Source organism: Akebia trifoliata, chromosome 10 (genome assembly GCF_017979445.1).
Source record: "Akebia trifoliata isolate Shusen 1 chromosome 10, ASM1797944v1, whole genome shotgun sequence".
NCBI lineage: Eukaryota > Viridiplantae > Streptophyta > Magnoliopsida > Ranunculales > Lardizabalaceae > Akebia > Akebia trifoliata.
In genome coordinates this window covers 8795724-8815319 of record NC_141384.1, presented here as the reverse complement: position 1 = coordinate 8815319, position 19596 = coordinate 8795724, and the positions used below count along the sequence as shown (strand labels likewise).

Here is a 19596-nt window from a genome sequence, read left to right as displayed (position 1 = left end):
TTCAATTGATTGAAATTCCTTAATTCATTTAAATCGTATTAGCAAGTTGAGTTAGATCATTATCTAAGCTCAAACTGACCTATTCCAATGCGCCACAAGAGTTCTCTCTCAAGCATATTTGCACACACACAATAAATGCTCACATAAAACTTACGTCAAATCTTCGAAAATTTATATGGAAGGAAAAATATTATTAGAGAGACTTTATCATCACACCAACTTTTGCCAATGCCATCCCAATTCATATGTAAAGGGTCTGCTTCGAAGACTTCATAACGAAGTGGGATTGGGTGTGTAACATTATTGTTTAATCCGTCTATATCTTCTTTTGTGCTTCCTATTTGTTTAGTTTGTACTTTGTTTCATGGTCTCTTCAACCATGTCATTAATAAAGATCTATGATTTAAAAAAAAAAAAATAATAATAAAATTCATAGGTAAATCTTCAAAGACTTAGCACACATATTGGAGTGGCATTAGCAAAATTTGGTGTGGAAATAGAAGTTCTTTAATTTTTTTTTGCTAATAAGGGTAAATTCGTAATTTACTTTTTTACCAAAAGTCTGTCCCCGCTCATGTAGTTTCCCTCTCTTAGTTCTTTTGTCTGTCCCTACTCATATAGTTTCCCTCTCTCAATTTCGTTTCTTTTTGCCCCCTGCCCTCTCTCTCTCTCTGGGCGTAAAAACCCAGACTTTGATCCAAGAACGACCATGAATGAGGCGAAAAGAGCTAATTTTTCACAGAAATCAATGGAGAAAAAGCCATCTACCCGAAGAGTGCTCTTGGATCGATGGAGAGGCATCGTAGAAGATGACGAAGTAGGTTGGTCGGATCCATTGAAGCAACGTCAGATTCTTCAGGCGAAAGAAAACTGGTTTTTTCCCTAATCTCTTTTCTTGTTTCCAAGAATTTCAAGTTCAATTTCTCCTTTTTCGATGTTTAGTTTCTAACATTCGATCAATTCGGTGTTCTTGATGCGATGGATTCACCGATTAAAAGATCGAACTTTATCTTTGATAGATAAGATAAATTAGGCTTTTTTTTTCACGAATTTATGATAAATCTAGCGTTTTGATGTTTTGTTTTAAAAGATGACTTTTCTTACGGTTATAGGATTTCTGCATTATCTTTGTTTCATTAGTAACTCAACATGTGAAATACAATGTTGATTGAAAATAAGTAAATCTATGTCCTAGAAGAACTGATAATGGTTGGGAAATTACAAAATTTTCTTATGGAAATGGTTCTATCAATGGATAAAGGGCACTTCAATAGTTTTTACTTAAAAGTGGCAGTTGATATGGTGGTTTTTGATACAAAATGTAGAAATCATGAAAAAACATGACCTTTGGAGTGTCACTATGACAACAAAAAAAAGATTGAAAGAACTTGAAGAACGTTGGTAGATTATAATGTTATAATCTTATCATACTCCACAAACTAAGTGCAACTCAAGATACAATCGATAACTTATTCCTTTTGAGGTCTATTTGTTTGCTTTAGGCATTGACTTTGAGAGTCCGTATCTACTTTCTCTAGTTATAGGTGAAATAACTGTTCATGTTCAAGAGAATGCCCTTTATATAACTTTAACAATGACAGAGCATAGATAGACCATTTTCACTATCTTGGTTTTATCATCATATGGATGGGGTGATTGTGGAGAACATTGTCAATTGAGTTAGGATGGTTCAAGTGGAGGCGGGCTTCTGGAGTGCTACATGGCTGACAAATCCCAATCAAACTGAAAGGAAATTTTTTTTAGATGTTAGTAATACTAGTTGCACTTTATGTAACTGTATGTTGGGCAATCAAGAACCAACAGGTTTATAGATTGAGTGCAACAAAGATGAAGTTGCTGGGTGAAAAACTAAAATACAATTAGAATTTAATTCATCTGTAAAAATGTGGAAATAACCTCAATAGGTGATGAACTAATACAAAGTCAATTGAGATAGTTAGGTCACATGCAATGAAGGATGATTAAATCTCAATTAGAAGGAATGTGCAAGTTGAAGGTTTTAGAAGAGTGGGAGGAAGAAAAAAGAAAATAATGTGGGTTCTGGTAGTGAAAGTGGATATGAACACACTAGAATTAATATAATACAAAGATTTAGTCAAAATTGAATGGAGGAACAAGATTCATTGACCTCAAATTTTTGGAATAAGGATTTGATGATATCCCTTTGTAATAAACAATTCTTTGTGGGAAAGTAAATTTATGGCTGTCAAGAGTAAAAGATTTAAAATATTGCATGGACACATTTTGAGAGTGTTAAAACCTACTCTATTTTCTAGATTTCAATTGTGAACTTAATTCTTGTAGTGTATGTAAGATCCTCATTAATTTCTTAACTATATAACTTAGAAAGTCGTTTGGTAGACCAGCTTATCTCTCCAAAGAAGATTGTAATTGATTAGTGTGTGATGTGCAAAAGTAGAGGAAACTATTGATCACTTGCTGCTTCATTTTTCTTTAGCCAGAGAGGGATGGATCACTTATTTTCCACTTGTTTTGGGGATTTCCTGGGTTATGCCTAGAAGTTTGTTGGTTGCTTTTGTTGTTGTAGATCAATGTCTTCACTTTGAGGTAGGGATCATCTGGTCGATACTCTCCTTTGCGATTTATGGGGGCATTCAGAAATAGTGGAACAATTATTCTTTCGAGGGTGAATAGGAATACATGGTGAAGCACGTCCTAAAGATTAAAGGTTTACTTTTTCAATGGTCAAAGATTGTAAAGCAATGTATCTGTCAGAAAAAAAAAGATACTAAAAAGGGCTTTATTTTCAAGATTTTATATTTAGGTGGGATGGTGCTACTTTTGTTTCCTGCTAGTTTTGTTTTTTTTTGTTTTTTCAATAGCCTTTTGAGATATTTTTATCTTCAGGTTGAATATAATTTTCCTTTACTTTTGAGAGAATTGTGGTCAGTCTCCTAGTGACTTGAGCCTCAAGGTGAACGAACATCCTCAGTTTGCCTCATGATGGTTTTATTTTATCACTGCAATCATCATGTTTGCGGTGCACTACAATTCTACGTTTGGTTTTGTATATTCTAATATTTTTATTTTCTCCAAATACTTTTGGGATAAGGCTTTGATGGTGATAATGATATTCTGATAGTTGGACTTTCTCTCCCTTTTTTATGATTTTTTTTCTTTTGGAAAAATGGAGTTATATTAGGTTAGCTGTATCAGTTACTTTAAATTTTTTTGCTTCATTATTTACTTATGCATACTTCCTACTGTGCTCATGGATGTTATTATTGCGCAATTGAAAATAATTCTATTTGCATTTTAGGAGTTTCTTTTGGGGACAATGTTTGGACTGCCTGGCACTGCTTTTTGATTGTCATTAATAATGGACAGCCTTTTTTTCTTGCTTTCTCTAATTGTTTGTGGCCCACTTGCTTCTTGTTCACGTTGTTCCTTTAGGCTTTAGGTATTATTTTGTTGAAGGCTTTTTGTTTCTAATTCTATATCTTATCCCAGACTTTAGTTTTGATGGCAATCTGTTTTTGTTTCATTTCTTAAATCTTATATCATCTAAGACTATGTGGAAATCCAGATCATTATTCTATCTATGCTTTCCTCTTGGGTTGTATATTGCACTTCTGAATACTTTTTGTGGTATATTGAACATATTGCTCAAATTTTTTGTGTGTCTTTAGTTCTCAACTTCTTTTTTTCTTTTTATATGTAAAGTATGAGAATTTATTAATATCGAAATGGGGAAAACCCTTGTGAAAAGAAAAGTTTTGACTTCTCAAACTTTTGGTGCAGGTTTTCTGACGACTTCAAATATTTGATCTGTTTGCCAAAGGGAACCCATATCTGGTGTGGGTCCTGGGATTTGATGGAACCTCTTCTTGAAACATTCTACAATTATTTCAAGGACAATCGTAGCGATTCTCCTCTCAAGCTTCTATGGAAGAGGATTTCTCAAGAAATGCGGCAGTGCACTCAGTGCATTTGTCAACACCATCAAGCTCAGGAATTGTATAATGCAGAGTATGAGTCGAGTTCCATTGGTCCTCTTCTTACTGTTTTACGAAATCTTGATGAGGAAAGAGTGACTCAACATCTTAAAGAGATAAATGCAAGGATAACACAAGGAGACTATGATTATGAAGTTCACAACGCTGAAGTTGTTAGTGTAATTTTTGAGGTATTTTCTGAGTTTTGGTTTCCATGCTGCTTCTTTTTTCTCCTTCTCTGATAACTGACAATTATTGGCTAGAATTTACTTTTATCAATAGATGCAATGCCATTTTCATTTTTCTTCAAGGTCCTTCCATATTTTTCTTTGATTGGTAAAGTTGAATATATATGAAAAAAAATTCAAAAAGAGAAAAGAGGAGGTTGCCCCACAATAGGGAAACCAACAAAAGATGAAAACAAAACTACAACGCTAAGAGACGTGTAATTAATCCCTTCTCGCACAGAATTCTGAAAGAAAGATCCAAGATTTACTCCATAAGAAAATCAGTCCCAAATTTTTTAAAATGATTTCGTGCAATTGTTCTTTCCCATCAAATTCCCAACTATTCTGCTCTCTCCCAGTGCCCCAACAAACTGCAAAGGGGGGGGGGGGGGGTTAAAGACCACAAGATTGAAAACTTAATAGTACTACCTCTGATGTTCTAGCTCTGGAAAAAAGCTAAGATAGAGAGTGGAAAACTCCAAGACATGTTGAACAAAGATAGAAAATGAGCCCAAACCTTTTTTTTTTTTTTTGATCGATAAAGATAAGTTTATTGAAAAAAGAGAAACAAAGGGGTCGAGGTGACCAACCCAAGAAACAAAGAGAAACAACAAGAACAAAAAAACACAACAAGGAAGAAAAAACAAATACCAAGCAAAGACGAGTTACTCTCACGCCAACAAACAAACCCTATCCCATCTCACGAGAAAATCTTCAAAGAATACCCCCTTAAATTCCTTATAGAGTTTGCTCCAAAAGTACAAGAGCTCCAAAATAGAAAGAACTAATCCTTCCGTTGAATAACCTTTTCCCTTAAAGATGTACCGATTACGCCCTGTCCAGATACCCCAACAAATAGCAAATGTAGTTAAGAACCAAAGAATCCATTTCGAAGCCGAAAATGAAGCTCCCCATGCCAACCACGATTCCAAAGCTGACTTGACTGAGTGAGGAAAGCAACCCACTACCCCAAATAAAGACAAAAAGTGTGACCACATGTGATATGCCACCCGACAATGAATGAATAAGTGATCCACCGATTCTGCCTGACTTCTGCACATGCAACATTGGTTTGGAGAGATAAACCTCTTCTGATCAACTAGTTTAAAGTTGCGAGTCTCCCTAAAGCCGCCAACCAGATGAATACCGATATCTTCGGAGGTATCTTCCCACCCCAGACAAAAACATGAGGGAAAACCGCTGTACTACTTGGAGCAATGCTATCATACATGGATTTAATCGAGAATTTCCCATCCCGAGTTCCAACCCACAATTTCTTGTCTTCTGAGGAATTCTGCACATAGTTATTCTCCACCCTAAGAATCAGTCTCCTTAGTCTATCCACCTCCTAATCATTGAAAGTTTTTCTAAACCCAAAGTCCTAGTTCAGCATGCCATTTTCGAAACTCTTGGATGCAGATACAACTTGATTTTTTTCACGAATAAATCAAAAAGGTCTGGAAAAGAGTCCTTGAGAGGACCGTTTCCACACCACTAGTCTTCCTAGAACCTCACCTTGGTCCCACTTCCAACTTTGCATTTTACTCTACTCTTAAACACTGTTGATCTTTTAAGGATGCCTTTCCACACTCCGCACCCCAATGCACTTCTCGCTGGATAACTCTCCCAACCATTTCCTTTGACTCCGTATTTGTCGACAATTACTTTCCTCCAAAGACTTTCCCCTTCCTCCCCAAATCTTCAGAGCCATTTTCCCAACAACGCTGAATTCATAGTACCAAAGTTACGAAGACCCAATCCCCCATTCCTCTTGGGTAGAAATACCTTACTCCAACTCACCCAATGATGTTTTCTCTCGCCGTCTTTGCCATGCCACAAATTGTCTCGACAGATTCTTTCTAGTTGCACTTTTATAGTTCTTGGCAAGGAAAATAAAGAAAAAATATAGATGGGGATGCTGGCCAGTGTACTTTTGATAAGGGTAATCTTCCCTTCTCTAGATAATAGTTTAGCTTTCCACATGCTAAGTCTCTTCTTTATCCTTTCTAACATCGGCTCCCAAATGTCTTTACTAGTATAACCCATCCCCAAAGGAAGACCCAAGTATGTGGATGGAAGGGTCCCTGTCTGGAACCCAATTGAGGCCGCCGTTGCTTCCAACCCATCCACCTCACCTACCGCAAACAGCTTACTCTTGTGAACATTTATCGGGATGCCGGAGATTGCCTCAAAACACCCAAGAATACTGCTTAAAAAGCTCAATTGTCTCGGTGAGTAATCAAAGAAGATTAAGGTGTCGTCTGCAAACTGTAGATGGGACACCACATGCCTACCCACACTAGTGGAAAAACCAGTGAGTTCCCCTTCCACTACCGCCTTGGATAACATTCTTTCCAAGGCCTCCATGACAACCACAAACAAAAAAGGCGATAATGGGTCTCCCTGGCGAGACCTCTCGAGCTTCTAAAAAATCCCGTTGCTGATCCATTTACCAAGACCGAAAACGTGGAAGTTGAGATGCACTTCATGACCCACTTGACCCACTTATCACCGAAACCCATCATCCTCAACAGGTATTTTACCAAATTCCAGTTCACATGATTATAGGCTTTCTCTAAATCGACTTTGCAGACTAGCCCGGGATTTCTCGCTTTTCTACGTGAGTAAATACATTCATTAGCTATAAGAACCCTGTCCAGAATTTGTGTTCCTGCCACAAATGCTCTCTGTGCCGGACCAATGATGTTGCTTAACACTGTCTTGAATCTCGAGGCTAAGACCTTAGAGATAATTTTGTTAATTGAACACACCAGGCTAATCAGTCTGAGGTCCTTGATATCTTTTGTTCCTGACACCTTGGGAATCAAAGCCAAGAAATTGCAATTAGAACCCAGATCTAAGAAACCTTCCCTGTAAAAATCCTTGATAGCTGCCATTACATCTTCCTTCACCGTCTCCCGACAGGCTTTGAAGAAACCTAGTGCGAAACCATCCAGCCTCGGGGCTTTGTCGCTAGCTAAATCACACACCACTCCCCACACTTCGTCTACAACAAACGGTCTTTCGAGCCATCTCTGTTGCTTTGGGGTAATGCTGTTAAAATGTAGAGAGTTTAGAGTGGGTTTGTCCACATACTCTTCTATATACAGATCGCTATAGAATTTCACTATCCCCTCACACACTTCGTCCTCTCCTATCTTCCACGACTCATATACTTTAAGTTTTGAAATGAACTTAACTTGACTATGAAAATTCGCCATATGATGGAAGAAAGAAGTATTTCTGTCCCCCTCCTTGAGCCACCGCACTCTTGACTTTGTTTCCAACAGATTTCCTCCATTGTGACTAATTTTTGGAACTCAACTTTAAGATTCACCCGTCTTAATCTCTTCACAGCACTCAAAATCCCTCTTTCCTCTTTACCTTCAAGATCTTGAAATTCCAACAGCATGTTATTCTTTCTGTCATTCACAGACCCAAAGGTTTCCTTATTCTAGATTTTCAACTTTTCTTTTATAGCCTTCAGTTTGAGCTTAAGCACTTTTCCTAGCCTGTCATCAAAAGAAAGCTCATTCCACCAAGTATCTATCATCTCCCCAAAACCTTGATTCTCTAACCACATATTCTCAAAATGAAAGGGGGTCGGCTGATTTCTCGGTAAACCAGCCACCAAAGATATGGGGCTTTGGTCCGACACGGGATTCAGCCATTTGTCCTGGATAAGCCTTCCGAAATGTTCTTCCCAACCAATCATAACTAGGAATCTATCCAATCTGCTAAGTTTGGAGTTCACCTGATTATTGGACCACATGAATCTTCCCCCACATAGCGGAAGATCAATAAGAGCATTACGATCTATAAATTCTAAAAATTTACGCATCTTTGGTGTGATTCTCGACCCCCCACTCTTCTCAAACGAAAACCGGACAACATTGAAATCTCCCCCCAAAACCCACGGTTTGTCCCAACGCCCTTTGATATCATCTAATTCTTCCCAAAAATGTGTTCGTTCTCTCTCTAAGGTTGGGCCATATACTCCTGAAAAGACCCGAGAAAAATCCTCTCCGATCAACCAACATAAGATTGAGACTGAGAAAGCTTCGATGTGATTCTCTTCTACCACCACTGACTTCCTGTTCCACAATAAAATGATGTCGCCGGAGGCCCCCCAAGAAGGAAGCGCACACCACCCAACTAATCTAATACCCCAAATCTCTTTAATCACCCTATCATCCACCTTATCTAACTTCGATTCTTGCAAGGCTACGAGATGTGGTTTTTGTTGATTCAGTTAGGCATTGATTGCTGCTTTTTTCAAAATCGCGTTCAAGCCCCTAATGTTCCATGACAAAATTCTAATCGACATTAAGATTTGATAAGTGCCTTCCGACTCTCTTCCCTTTTGTGGTCGTGAGTGAAAAATCCTCCACAGATCTCTTGAGTTTGATAATCTCCTTCAGCCTTTTGTTCATTTCCTTAACCATTTTATCACTGCACGCTAAGTGCCTCGTGATCTTTAGCTTGGAAAATTCATATTGGAAACGCTCTCATGGTGACATTACTGCTCCCTTATTGACAGTAGAGCATCCCCTGAAAGAGGCCATTGTCCCACCACCTTCTGCATATAGAACTCCACTCTGTTATTGGTTTTCAACGTCACATTAACCAGCAACTGAGACATTTTGCCTTCGTTTCTTACGGACATCCCCACTTTTAATCCAGTTTCTAGCAGATTAGCCAAGATTTGTTCTGTTAATTTCCGTATCTTAGTTTGATGCTCTCTGCTATCCATTCCCAATCTTTCTGGCATTGCCGACTTTCTCGGAGAACACACCTTGCCTTTCAAAGCCTCCTGTTAATTTCCGTATCTTAGTTTGATGCTCTTTGCTATCCATTCCCAATCTTTCTAGCATTGCCGACTTTAACGGAGAACACACCTTGCCTTTCAAGAAGGTGATTAGCCGATTCCCTGGTTGACTTGCACAAGAATCGGATTGACTCAACTGATATGATAGATGGAATGGGTAGACGGTTGAGGTTCTTGTGTTATGATTTAGTTAGGACTTTGTCTCCCTTTCGTTATCTTCCGCCCCCTGTATAGTAAAGGGAAAACGTAAGTATGCTCCTGCCCACATAGGCAAACATACAAACTAACTGAAGTAACCATCCTTTTTATTGATTCAGGTAGATTCTGTGACAGCTAACAACATCGAACTCTATGATAAGAGATAAAATATTACAATCAGTTTAGGCCTGGTTCTCATGAAACTAATAAAAGATAAAATACGACAGTAAGTTTAGACCTGGTTCTTTGGAAGTGATATTAACTTTGTTCCTGTTTGACATGGAATCTTGAATCTAGGATTGGCTCTCCAACTCAAAAGGCTGACCAAATCTACCCCAAGAGTTTTATATTTTACTCTTTTCCATCTTTCTCTCTCAAGGTCATTTGGAGATTACGATAAGAGCTAGTAATTTTTCATTTGATAGGTTAAGTTTGAGAGGGGAGATGTTATCCATGGGTGGGATAAAAAACTCCCTCTTCACACTTAAACCTCTGTGAAGGGGTGCTTGGCAATCTGTGTGCTTTGTGATACAACCACACATATTTTACCACCACTTCAAGGTGGTACCTTCTGATAAAAGCTGCTAATTACTTAGCAAATCTATCTTTTGCTGTGTAGATGACAAGTAGACCAGAATTAAAATATGTTGTATCAAAGAATCCATCTCTGAAGTGAGCATGGCCTATTGATCACTTAAGCATAGGTTGTTGTTAAAGGTATTAACATAGAAATTACTGGATAGCATTGGATGGGAATGGTGTTTGCCTTGTGAACTTACAAATCTTGAATGGTTCATCTCAGAAGCAGGAGGTTTGAAATCTGTTCTTTGAATGCATATTGAGAGAAAAATCTTTGTTCACTGCAGTTTCGGGGTTACCGGTCAATTTTCATAAGAGCAAAATCTTTGGTGTGTGAAGTGTTGATAATTTGGAATGGCTAGCCGTGGCCATCAGGTTCCAGGTTGGATGTCTGCCTACTTCTTTCCTAGGCTTGCCCTTCGGTGCTTCCTATAATAGTAGGAACTTGTGGGATCCGGTTGTGGAGATTGGAGAAGTTGGCAAAGAGACTGAGTTGTTGGCAAGCGAAGTTTCTGTCTAAAGGGGGTAAGTTGACGCTGTTGAAGAGTACTCTTTCTAGCATATTAGTTTATTACTTATCCTTGTTCAAGATGCCTCGTTGTGTGGAAAAGAAGCTGGAAAATTTGTTTCGTGATTTCCAGTGGAACTAGAAGGATAAGAGAAAATTTAATCTTATTTGTTGGAAGCAGGTTTGCTCTCCCAAGTTTAAAGGGGGGTTAGGAGTTAGAAGGTTGGGGGGGTGAACAATGCCTTACTGGATAAGTGATTGTGGTGCTTTGGGTTGGACTCCAATAACCTGTGGAGAAAGGTAGTGGCAACAAAGTTTGGGGAGAGCAGTTTTGGTTGGGAGAGTGGAACTAGGAGGGGCTCTCATGGTTGTAGGGTGTGGGCAGGGATACTTCGGGTGTTACCTCTTTTTCGCCCTAGGACCCGATTTAGCATTGGGGTTTGTTTTTGGGAAGATCTATGGTGTTGGGAGGTGACTTTAAAAGATAGATTTCTCCATTTATGTGATTTGTCCTTGAAGAAAGGTTCCCCGATCTCCAATCTCTTGGTAACCTCTCATGGGACTTTGGATTGAGATTTTGGCTTCAGAAGGGCTTTTAATGATTGGGAGTTGGAGGATTTGGCCACCCTACTTAGTCTATTGGAGGATTCCACGTTATTGGCTTTAGAAGGGCTTTCAATGATTGGGAGTTGGAGGATTTGGCCTCCCTACTTAGTCTATTGGAGGATTCCATGGGATTAACTGGTTGACTGATACTCATGTTTGGAGAATTACTAAAAATGGGTCGTTCTCGTTGAAATCATTTTATAGATCATTCTAGGAGGAGGAGGACAATGGGATGATGTTTCCAACAATTGCTATTTGGGGTCCCAAGGTTTCGTCTAAAATCACTTTCTTTATTTGAATGGCTGTGCATCACAGTATTCTCACTTTGGATGGACTCATTTGAAGGGGCTTTTGCACTCCAATTTTTTTGCTTCATGTGCAAATGAGACGGAGAGTCGGTAAGACACCTAATGATACACTGTTTATTTGTACGAGATATATGGGTGTACTTCTTTGGCTTATTCAGTGTTTTGTGCTGACTTTCCTCCTTGGTCAAAGGTCTGTTTGAATCTTGGTCGCCCTTGGGATATGCGTTCTCGATGACAAAACACATACTTTGGACTCTCACACCTTTCACCATTTGTTGGAGTGTTTGGAAAGAAAGGAACCGTCTGGTTTTTGAGGGGAAAGAAGATTCTTTTGAGAACATCATTCGGTGAATTAAAGATTTTCTTTTTTGTTGGTGCAAAGTCTTTGAAGAATTCAAAGGCGTTTCTTTGAGAACTTTATGGGGAGATGGGATTGGGTTTATAGTTTACCTTGATTGTATTTGGCTTTTCTTTTGTATCTTTTCGTTGGTCATCTTGACCACCTTTTAATGAAATTTGCTTTTACCTATAAAAAAATTGCATATTGAGAACATTCAAATTGGCACTAAACTTACCTTGTCTTTATAAGAATCTCAACATGACGAGTTCTTAGCCTTTGCCATATTGTGCTGTCACAGATTCACCAACTCACATATCTTGAAAACTTCGGGAGAAACTTATTGCCATATAATCGAATATGATGGAGCATAGATGTAATGGAGCCTAACTTTCTGTCCTTTCTAAGTGTTTTTTGAAAAGTTGGGTGTTCTTGACTTTGGGTCCTATGAGTTCGATTTTCTCTAAGTAGAGTTTTCCATGCACAAAGTGCTAACACAAGTCAATGGAGGTGGCTCCTACCTACCTCACCCTCTAAGAGTAATCTACCCGGTCTGGGTTGTGTGTTGCTCTAGTCAATCTCAATGTAAATGTACAATGAATTGGATAATGGTTCAAAATTTCATTTCGTTTCGGCCAAAACGTTTCGTTTTTTCAGCATACTAAGACAAAACAAGAGCTGAAACGGAACAGAGAGAGAGAGGGAGAGAGAGAGAGGGGTTTGTTGCTCGTTGGGATTGGGTTTGTTTTATTGCGTGCTCGTAATTTCTCTTTGTGCTCTTTCTAATTGGTCTTCTCGACCACTTTTTTAATAAATTTCGTTACCTATCAGAAAAAAAAAAAAAAAAAAAAAACGGAGAGAGAAGAGTAGGAACTTGAGAGATTGAGTTGTTGGAGTTCCGCCAGTAGTCGGATTCTATCGAAGTTCCAACTCAGGTATCTTCTTGTATTTTTTTTCTTTCTTCCTTTTCCTTCTTCTCTCTTCTTCTTCTATTCTCCTTCTTTTGCAATTTGTTTTGGCCTTTTAAAAAACGAGAGGATGCCCCGATAAGTGCCCTTGACCTTGGTCTTCCTTGAAAGTCTAAATGTTTTAGGAAAGACCCCCCATTTTTTGTTAAATATTTGAGGATACCCCTGTGTTTTCAAATTGAGGACATACCCGTTGACCATGGTCTCTTATGAAATATAGATTTTTTAATGTTAAGGAATGTTTCGCCATTTGTTTCGATAATGTTTTAGTTTTTGAGAAAACCAGAACAACGTATTAGCGCGAGATTGTAAACCTTGAATTGAATTTCAATGCGCCTGGACTTGTTGCGATAATATTTCCCTTTTTTGAAGTGGCCGAACTTTCTTTTTTTGATAGGTAGATGTTTGTTTAGGACATGTAATACAAGAATATGAGAAGGATAAAGTCAAGTCTCAATCTGAGATCTTGATAGGAATTTATAATAATAAAAAGAGTAAAAAGACAAAACTACCCTTACATATAAGAAATAAATAAAAAAGTTATTACTAGAAAACAACTAGAACTAAAATAACAACTAGTTATTTCCAATACTCCCCCTCAAGCAGGGGGAAATATACCAACTAAATTGATAATGTGAGAATTAATGATAGAAGTGTTAACAACCATTTACCCCAAAATACCAATCTGATGGGGAAGGCGCAACTATGAATATAAGAGGGTCACGGGTCAAGCTGGGGCACGATATGTGAGCACGTGATACTCGGGAGTAGAGGTGGATAACATAATACTCAACACTCCCCCTCACCTATAAAGGTGGAAAATTCCCTCGAGGAGACTCGAACCCATGACCTATACGAATTTAGTGCTTTGATACCATGTTAATACCCATTTACCTCAAAAGACCGATCTGATGGGGAAGGCGCAACTATGAATATAAGAGGGTCACAGGTCAAGCTGGGGCATGATATGTGGGCACGTGATACTCGGGAGCAGAGGTGGATAATACAACACTCAACAAGAAGGACCAACAGACCTCGTAAACATGTGGCAAGTTGATCTGAAGAAGGTATGAAGACTGTTTAAAGATCACCAGATCGAATTTTCTCCTTGAGAAAGTGAATATCAACCTCGATATGCTTAGTTCTTTCGTGAAGAACTGAATCAGAAGTAAGCATGATAACAGACTTGTTGTCACAGAATAGATTAGAAGAGTTAGAAATAGGAAACGCCAACTTTGTCAGCAAAGATCGAAGTCAAAGTAGCTCACATGTGCCAAGGGCCATAACACGATACTCAGCTTCTGTAGAAAAATGAGAAATCACATTTTGTTTCTTACTCTTCCACGGTATAAGGTTACTACAATAAAAAGTACAGAAACCAGAGGTAGATCTTTTATTTGTGAGATAACCAGCATAATCAGCATCTGTAAAACAAGACAAATGTGGCTAAGTAGTGGAAGAGTAGAAAAGGCTAAGACCAGGATGCAACTTCAAGTAGCAAAGTATACGATAAACGACATCAAGATAAGAAGTATGCAGAATATGCATAAACTAACTAACCGCAAAAGACAAGTCCGGTTTAGTGTTAGTCAAATAAATCAGACGACCTACATGTCTCTGATAAGAAGAAGGATCTGATAAAAGATCGCCAGTCAGCTTGAAGACGATGATTTTGATCCGTAGGGGGACGAAGCAGGAGGGCAACTAAGCATCCCAGTGTCCTGAAAAAGATCTAATGTGTATTTACGCTAAGATATCAAAGCCACAGCAAAAGCGGGCCACTTCTATCCCCAAGAAGTACTTGAGTGGACCCAAGTCCTTAACTTCAAAAACACGACCCAATAACATCTTAACTCCGTCAATCCACTGAGCATCATCTCCAGTTATAATAATATCATCCACACAAACCAAGACAATGGTACAACGACCATTTACTCTTCGACGAATAAAGCAATTATGATCCGAGTGGTATCTAAAAAACTCCATAGATAAAATAACCTTAGAAAAACGTTGAAATTAGGCTCGCGGAGACTGTTTCAGGCTATACAGAGATTTAAGAAGGTGGCATACCTTCCCAGAATACCCCCCTTGAAGACGAAACCCAGGATGGGGGTCTATATAAATTACCTCAGTCAAATCACCATTCAGAAAGGGATTTTTCACATCAAGTTAGTGAAGAGGCCATGAGTGACATGCAATTAAAGTCATAAGAAGTTGAATAGTAGAAAGTTTGGCAACCAGAGCAAACGTGGTACAAAATCTTTTTCAGGAGTCTGTGTAAACCCTTTAGCAACGAGGAGTGCCTTATACCGATCAACGGTCCTATTGACGAGATATTTCACAATGAATACCTATTTACAACCAACAATCCGCTTCTTAGATAAATGGTGACAAACTCCCAGGTATTATTTTTTTGCAAAACATCCATCTCAAGAGTCATGGCTCTAGTCCACTGAGGGTTTTGCAATGTTTCTGATATGGACTGAGGAACGCATATAGAATCGGTGGCTACAAGGTAAGCTTGATAAGAGAAAGAAAGACCCTGATAAGAAATAAATTGGACAATAGGGTTATCAGTCACACACCCCCGCCTACCTTTGCGAATGGCAATAGGCAAGTGAGAGTCAAAAATAGAAGGGGTAAGGACAGGTATATGTGTAGAAGTAGGAGGGGATGTACCTGAATTCAAGGAAGAGGTTGGCAAAGGTTGAAGAGGGTGAGTGTGTCGAGTTTAGATCTTGAGTGTCAGCGATGAAAGAGAAAAACTGGAGAGGGCAACTCTATAAGAGACGGCTTCTGCAAGGTAGAAGAGTCCTGCAAAGTAAATGTGACACGAAAGTATGGAACATTTTCAAATAAAGTAACATCAAGAGAGTGTATAACACAGTGAGAAATTGGATCATAACACCGATACCCTTTGGACATAGAGGAGTAACCCAAGAAAAACGTACCGAATAGCTTTGTCATCCAATTTCATGCGATTAGGGGGTTTGTCCTTAACAAAACATGTGTACCAAAATACTTGAGGTGTAATGGGGAAAAATACTATCAGGTTGAAGGATATGGAGGGGCACTTATCCCTTTAAGGTGTGATTTGGGACGCGATTAATAAGAAAAGCCACAGTGAGGATTGTCATATTCCAATATGCCTTAGGAACATGCATCTCTTGAAGAAGACATCGAACACTGTTCATGAGATGGCGGTTCTCACGTTCCGCCACCCATTTTGCTTAGGAGTATAAGGACAAGTCAACTGATGAAGCATACTATGCTCATGAAGATGGGAACGAATCCCATCAGATATATATTCTCCTCCATTATTAGACTTAAGAGATTAAATGGTAATATTGTATCGAGTTTGAATAATTTTAAGAAAATTAACAAAGATAGGACGCACCTCAGAGCGAGAACGCATCAAATAAATCTAAGTATAATGAGAATAGTCATCAATAAACGTAACATAATATCTATGACCATTAAAAACAGTAATAGGGGAAGGCCCTCAAATATCAGAATGAACTAAATCTAACATTGCATTAAATTGATGTATATGAGGAATATAAGAAGTACGTGTATGTTTAGAAAGTTCATACACAGAACACTGGAATTTATGGTCACTACAAGCAGTTTTTAAAGTAGGAAACAAAGAACATAAGTGTTGAAAATTGACATGTTTTAAGTGAACATGCCATAAGTCTAGAGTCTGAGATAAAAACGTGACTCCCAGAGAAGGAAGCCTAGAAGTCGGAGCAACAGTAGGTTGAGATTCAAACAAGTATAGCCCATCCCTCTTATACCCCTTGTTAAAAGTCTCCTTCGAAGTCAGGTCCTGAAAAATACAGTGAGTAGGAAAAAAAGTAACTAAGCAATTTAGAGATTTAGTAACACTACTCATAGATAAAAGATTAAGATATAGGTAAGGGACATGAAGCACAAAATCTAGTGAAATCTCAGAGGATAAGGGGATGATACCTTTATTGTGGATATGTGTAAGGGATCCATTAACAAGGTGAACCTCCTTATGAGTGGTAGGAAAAATATAGAAAGTAAAATGGCTAGACTCATTGGTCATGTGATCAGAGGCATTAGAATTAATAACCCATGTCACAGGAGCAGAGATAGACTGAGTGATATGGAAAGCAGAGGATGTACTTGGAGGCGTAGTAACAGAGGCCACAGTAAAAAAGGAGTGAGTGTGAGCATGAATCTAATCCCAAACAATAGTGGCAATCTGAGTCTGTAGCTATTATAAGTCAATTGTGCAAAGTTAAGGAGTATCAATGAGAGGAATAGATGATGACTCCATTGTAGTGGCACGAGGAGCAGTTTGTCCCAAAGACGAAGTGGAGGAATATCATGGTATTAGATGAGGATAGAGTTGAAAGTAGCGAACCTTCTCATGGTTAGTTTTTCCATAATGACTGTAGTTAAGGCCACTCCCTTTACCACGACCATGGCTACCAATGCCATGATTCCCTGATCTAAGGGTACGAGATTCGGAAAAACTCAAGTTGGCAACTAAGGCCATCTGATCTGTAGCTAGAGCAAAAAGAATGCTAGGGATCTGAGTATGAGGAGGAGCAATATGACGACGACGCTCATTACTTTCAATAGTCGCAAATGTCTCAAATAAAGAAGGTAAATGAGTGGTGTTGAGGATTTGTGTTCGAAGTGCTTCAAACTTTGGACGTAGACCCATAAGAAATTGGTAGGTTTGATATCGAGCAATTCTCTTAACCACATAACCGGCTGCTTCTGAAGACAACTCAACCATAGACTCAATGAGAAAGTTCCTCCTAACATGACTGAAGGATTCCAAAGTAATCTGCTACACTCTGAGTTTCTTTGGTAGTCCGGGCAATGTCTCAATAAAGCTCATAAATCCTCGAGTCATTCCTGGCATGTGCGTTTGTCTAAGTAAGTGCTAACCATAAAGATGAGACTATCTCATGGTATATGAACATGGTATAAATATGCTGCTCCATGGAGTTAAATAGCCACCCAAGGATATTGCAGTTGTCGATCTCCTATGATTCAAATTTAGGATCAGTAATTGGTGGTTTAGTAACAGTCCTAGAGAGCCATCTAAATTTCTCTCTATTACCTAGATAGAGTAGCACAGATCGGGACCATGACTAAAAGTTTCGACCATCGAGAAGAGCAGTGGTGATACATTGGGTCGAAGAGTTAGGCCCAAGGACTGTAGCATTAGTCGTAATTCCTTGTTGCGAAGACATTGCTTTGGTTTGAAGAAGGAATATGGAGGGCTAAAGAAGAAAAAACTTTACGGGCACCCTAGGTGCAAGCAAGCCTCTCAAGGCTGTGAAGATTTTGCCATAGGTCTTCTCAATACTTCAAAGAACTGTAGCAGGCTGAAAAAACTCCTAATAGGGGCTGTCGCAGGGCTATTGATCCTCCCAACAACACTCCAAGTGCTGCTGTAAGGCAGAAAACTGCTAAGGGTTGTTGTCGCAGGGTTGTAAAGCTCCCAACAGCACTCCCAATGCTGCTGCAGGGTTGTAAAGGTCCTAATTGGGGCTGTAAATCTCCCCAACAACACTCCCAGTGCTGTCGCAAAGCAGAATTGAAGGAGAAGTTGCTGTTGCAGCACAAAAAAAAACACCCACTGCTGTGGAAGGGCTGTTGCAAGGCAGTATTGAAGGAGAGGGGCTGTCGCAGGGCTGTTGATCATCCCAACAGCATTCTCAATGCTGCTGCATGACTGTAAAGTTCCTAGTAGGGGCTGTAAATTTCCCCAACAGCACTCCCAGTTGCTGTGGCACACTCCAAAAGCTGCAAAAAACAGTAACTACTGTTATTATCCAAAAAAAAAAAAATTTAAGTAGATGGAACAAACCCTAACATAGGGTAGAAACAGAAACACTACGCAGAAAAGTTATTGCAGAATGTGATAAAAGAAAAAGGAGATTAAAAGAATCCTGAAGGGGAGAAGATCGAATGAGACTGTTCTAGGTTAGGATTTAGTGAATAAAGAGAAGAAGAAGGAGAGTAACCAAGGAGGAGGAGAAAGGGGGGGGGGGGGTGAATTCCTTGGCTCTGATACCAAGAAGAATTTGAGAAGAATAAAATCAAGTCTCAATCTGAGATCTTGGCAGGAATTTATAACAATAAAATGAGTAAAAAGACAAAACTACCTTTACTAAGAAATAAATAAAAAAACTATTACTAGAAAACAACTAGAACTAAAAAAACAACTAGATTATTTCCAATAGTAATATGGTTAGTGGTTAGCATAAGAAGTATGGGTTCAAGGTGGTTTGAACCTCCACACGTCTTACCACTTAGCTAAGTGGCACTTCTTTTTTTTTTTTTTTTGATAGGTCAAGATAGAAATATAATAATTAAAGAAAAGAAACAAAAAAGAGGTTGAGAGACTTACCTAACACAAGAAACACCGAGACAAGCACTAAAGAAAAAAAATACACACACACACACATTCCCAGAACTATGAGTCACAAACTGTGTCACACCTCCAAAGAAAATCTTCAAAATTTTCTCCCCTTCTGCATGTACCTTAGAACAGAAGAAGATTAAACCCACAATGCTAATTATGATGTTTTTCATTTGAGTGCTCTATCCCTTCAAAAGTTTCCGATGTTTCTCTCTTTCCAAATTCCCCTGCATACAGCAAAAGGTATAATAGACCACATAATCCTTTCCTTGTGACGAAAAGATTTGACTCTCCAACTAAGGAAAGTGGCCCGACCTTTCTAAAACTTATAAAAAATGGACGGTCCGCATTCTAAAACACTTTTGATGGGGATAGAAAGTTCAGATTGGGCTGACTTTTTGTGAGGATGATCTCCTCATCATAGAGATCATCCTCACAAAAAATCAGCTTAATCCGAAACTTTTAGGCCACATAGGACAAAATGTTGGCTGCCGAACCTGACCCTATATAAATATTATAAATTAAATGAATCTTATACAGCACCATTTGCAAGCTCAATGGGCATTATGGACCCTTATCTGTTTTGTGTCATTTATGTCATTTTTATTGAGGTGTTTTGTTTGGTTTGGCACTATTTTGATAATACAT

At 38.7% G+C, this 19596-nt stretch overlaps 1 protein-coding gene across 1 annotated transcript in view; it reads left to right on the top strand.

Moving 5' to 3' along the window:
- Positions 1-627: 627 nt before the first annotated feature.
- Positions 628-19596, top strand: part of LOC147393075 (P-loop containing nucleoside triphosphate hydrolases superfamily protein) — a 36970-nt gene continuing 18001 nt past the window's right edge. Inside the window, exons 1-2 of the mRNA XM_086455353.1 lie at positions 628-873; positions 3784-4168. Of these exons, the coding sequence (XP_086311479.1) occupies positions 710-873; positions 3784-4168 (549 nt within the window). The 5' untranslated portion in view covers positions 628-709. The remainder of the gene's footprint in view (positions 874-3783; positions 4169-19596) is intronic.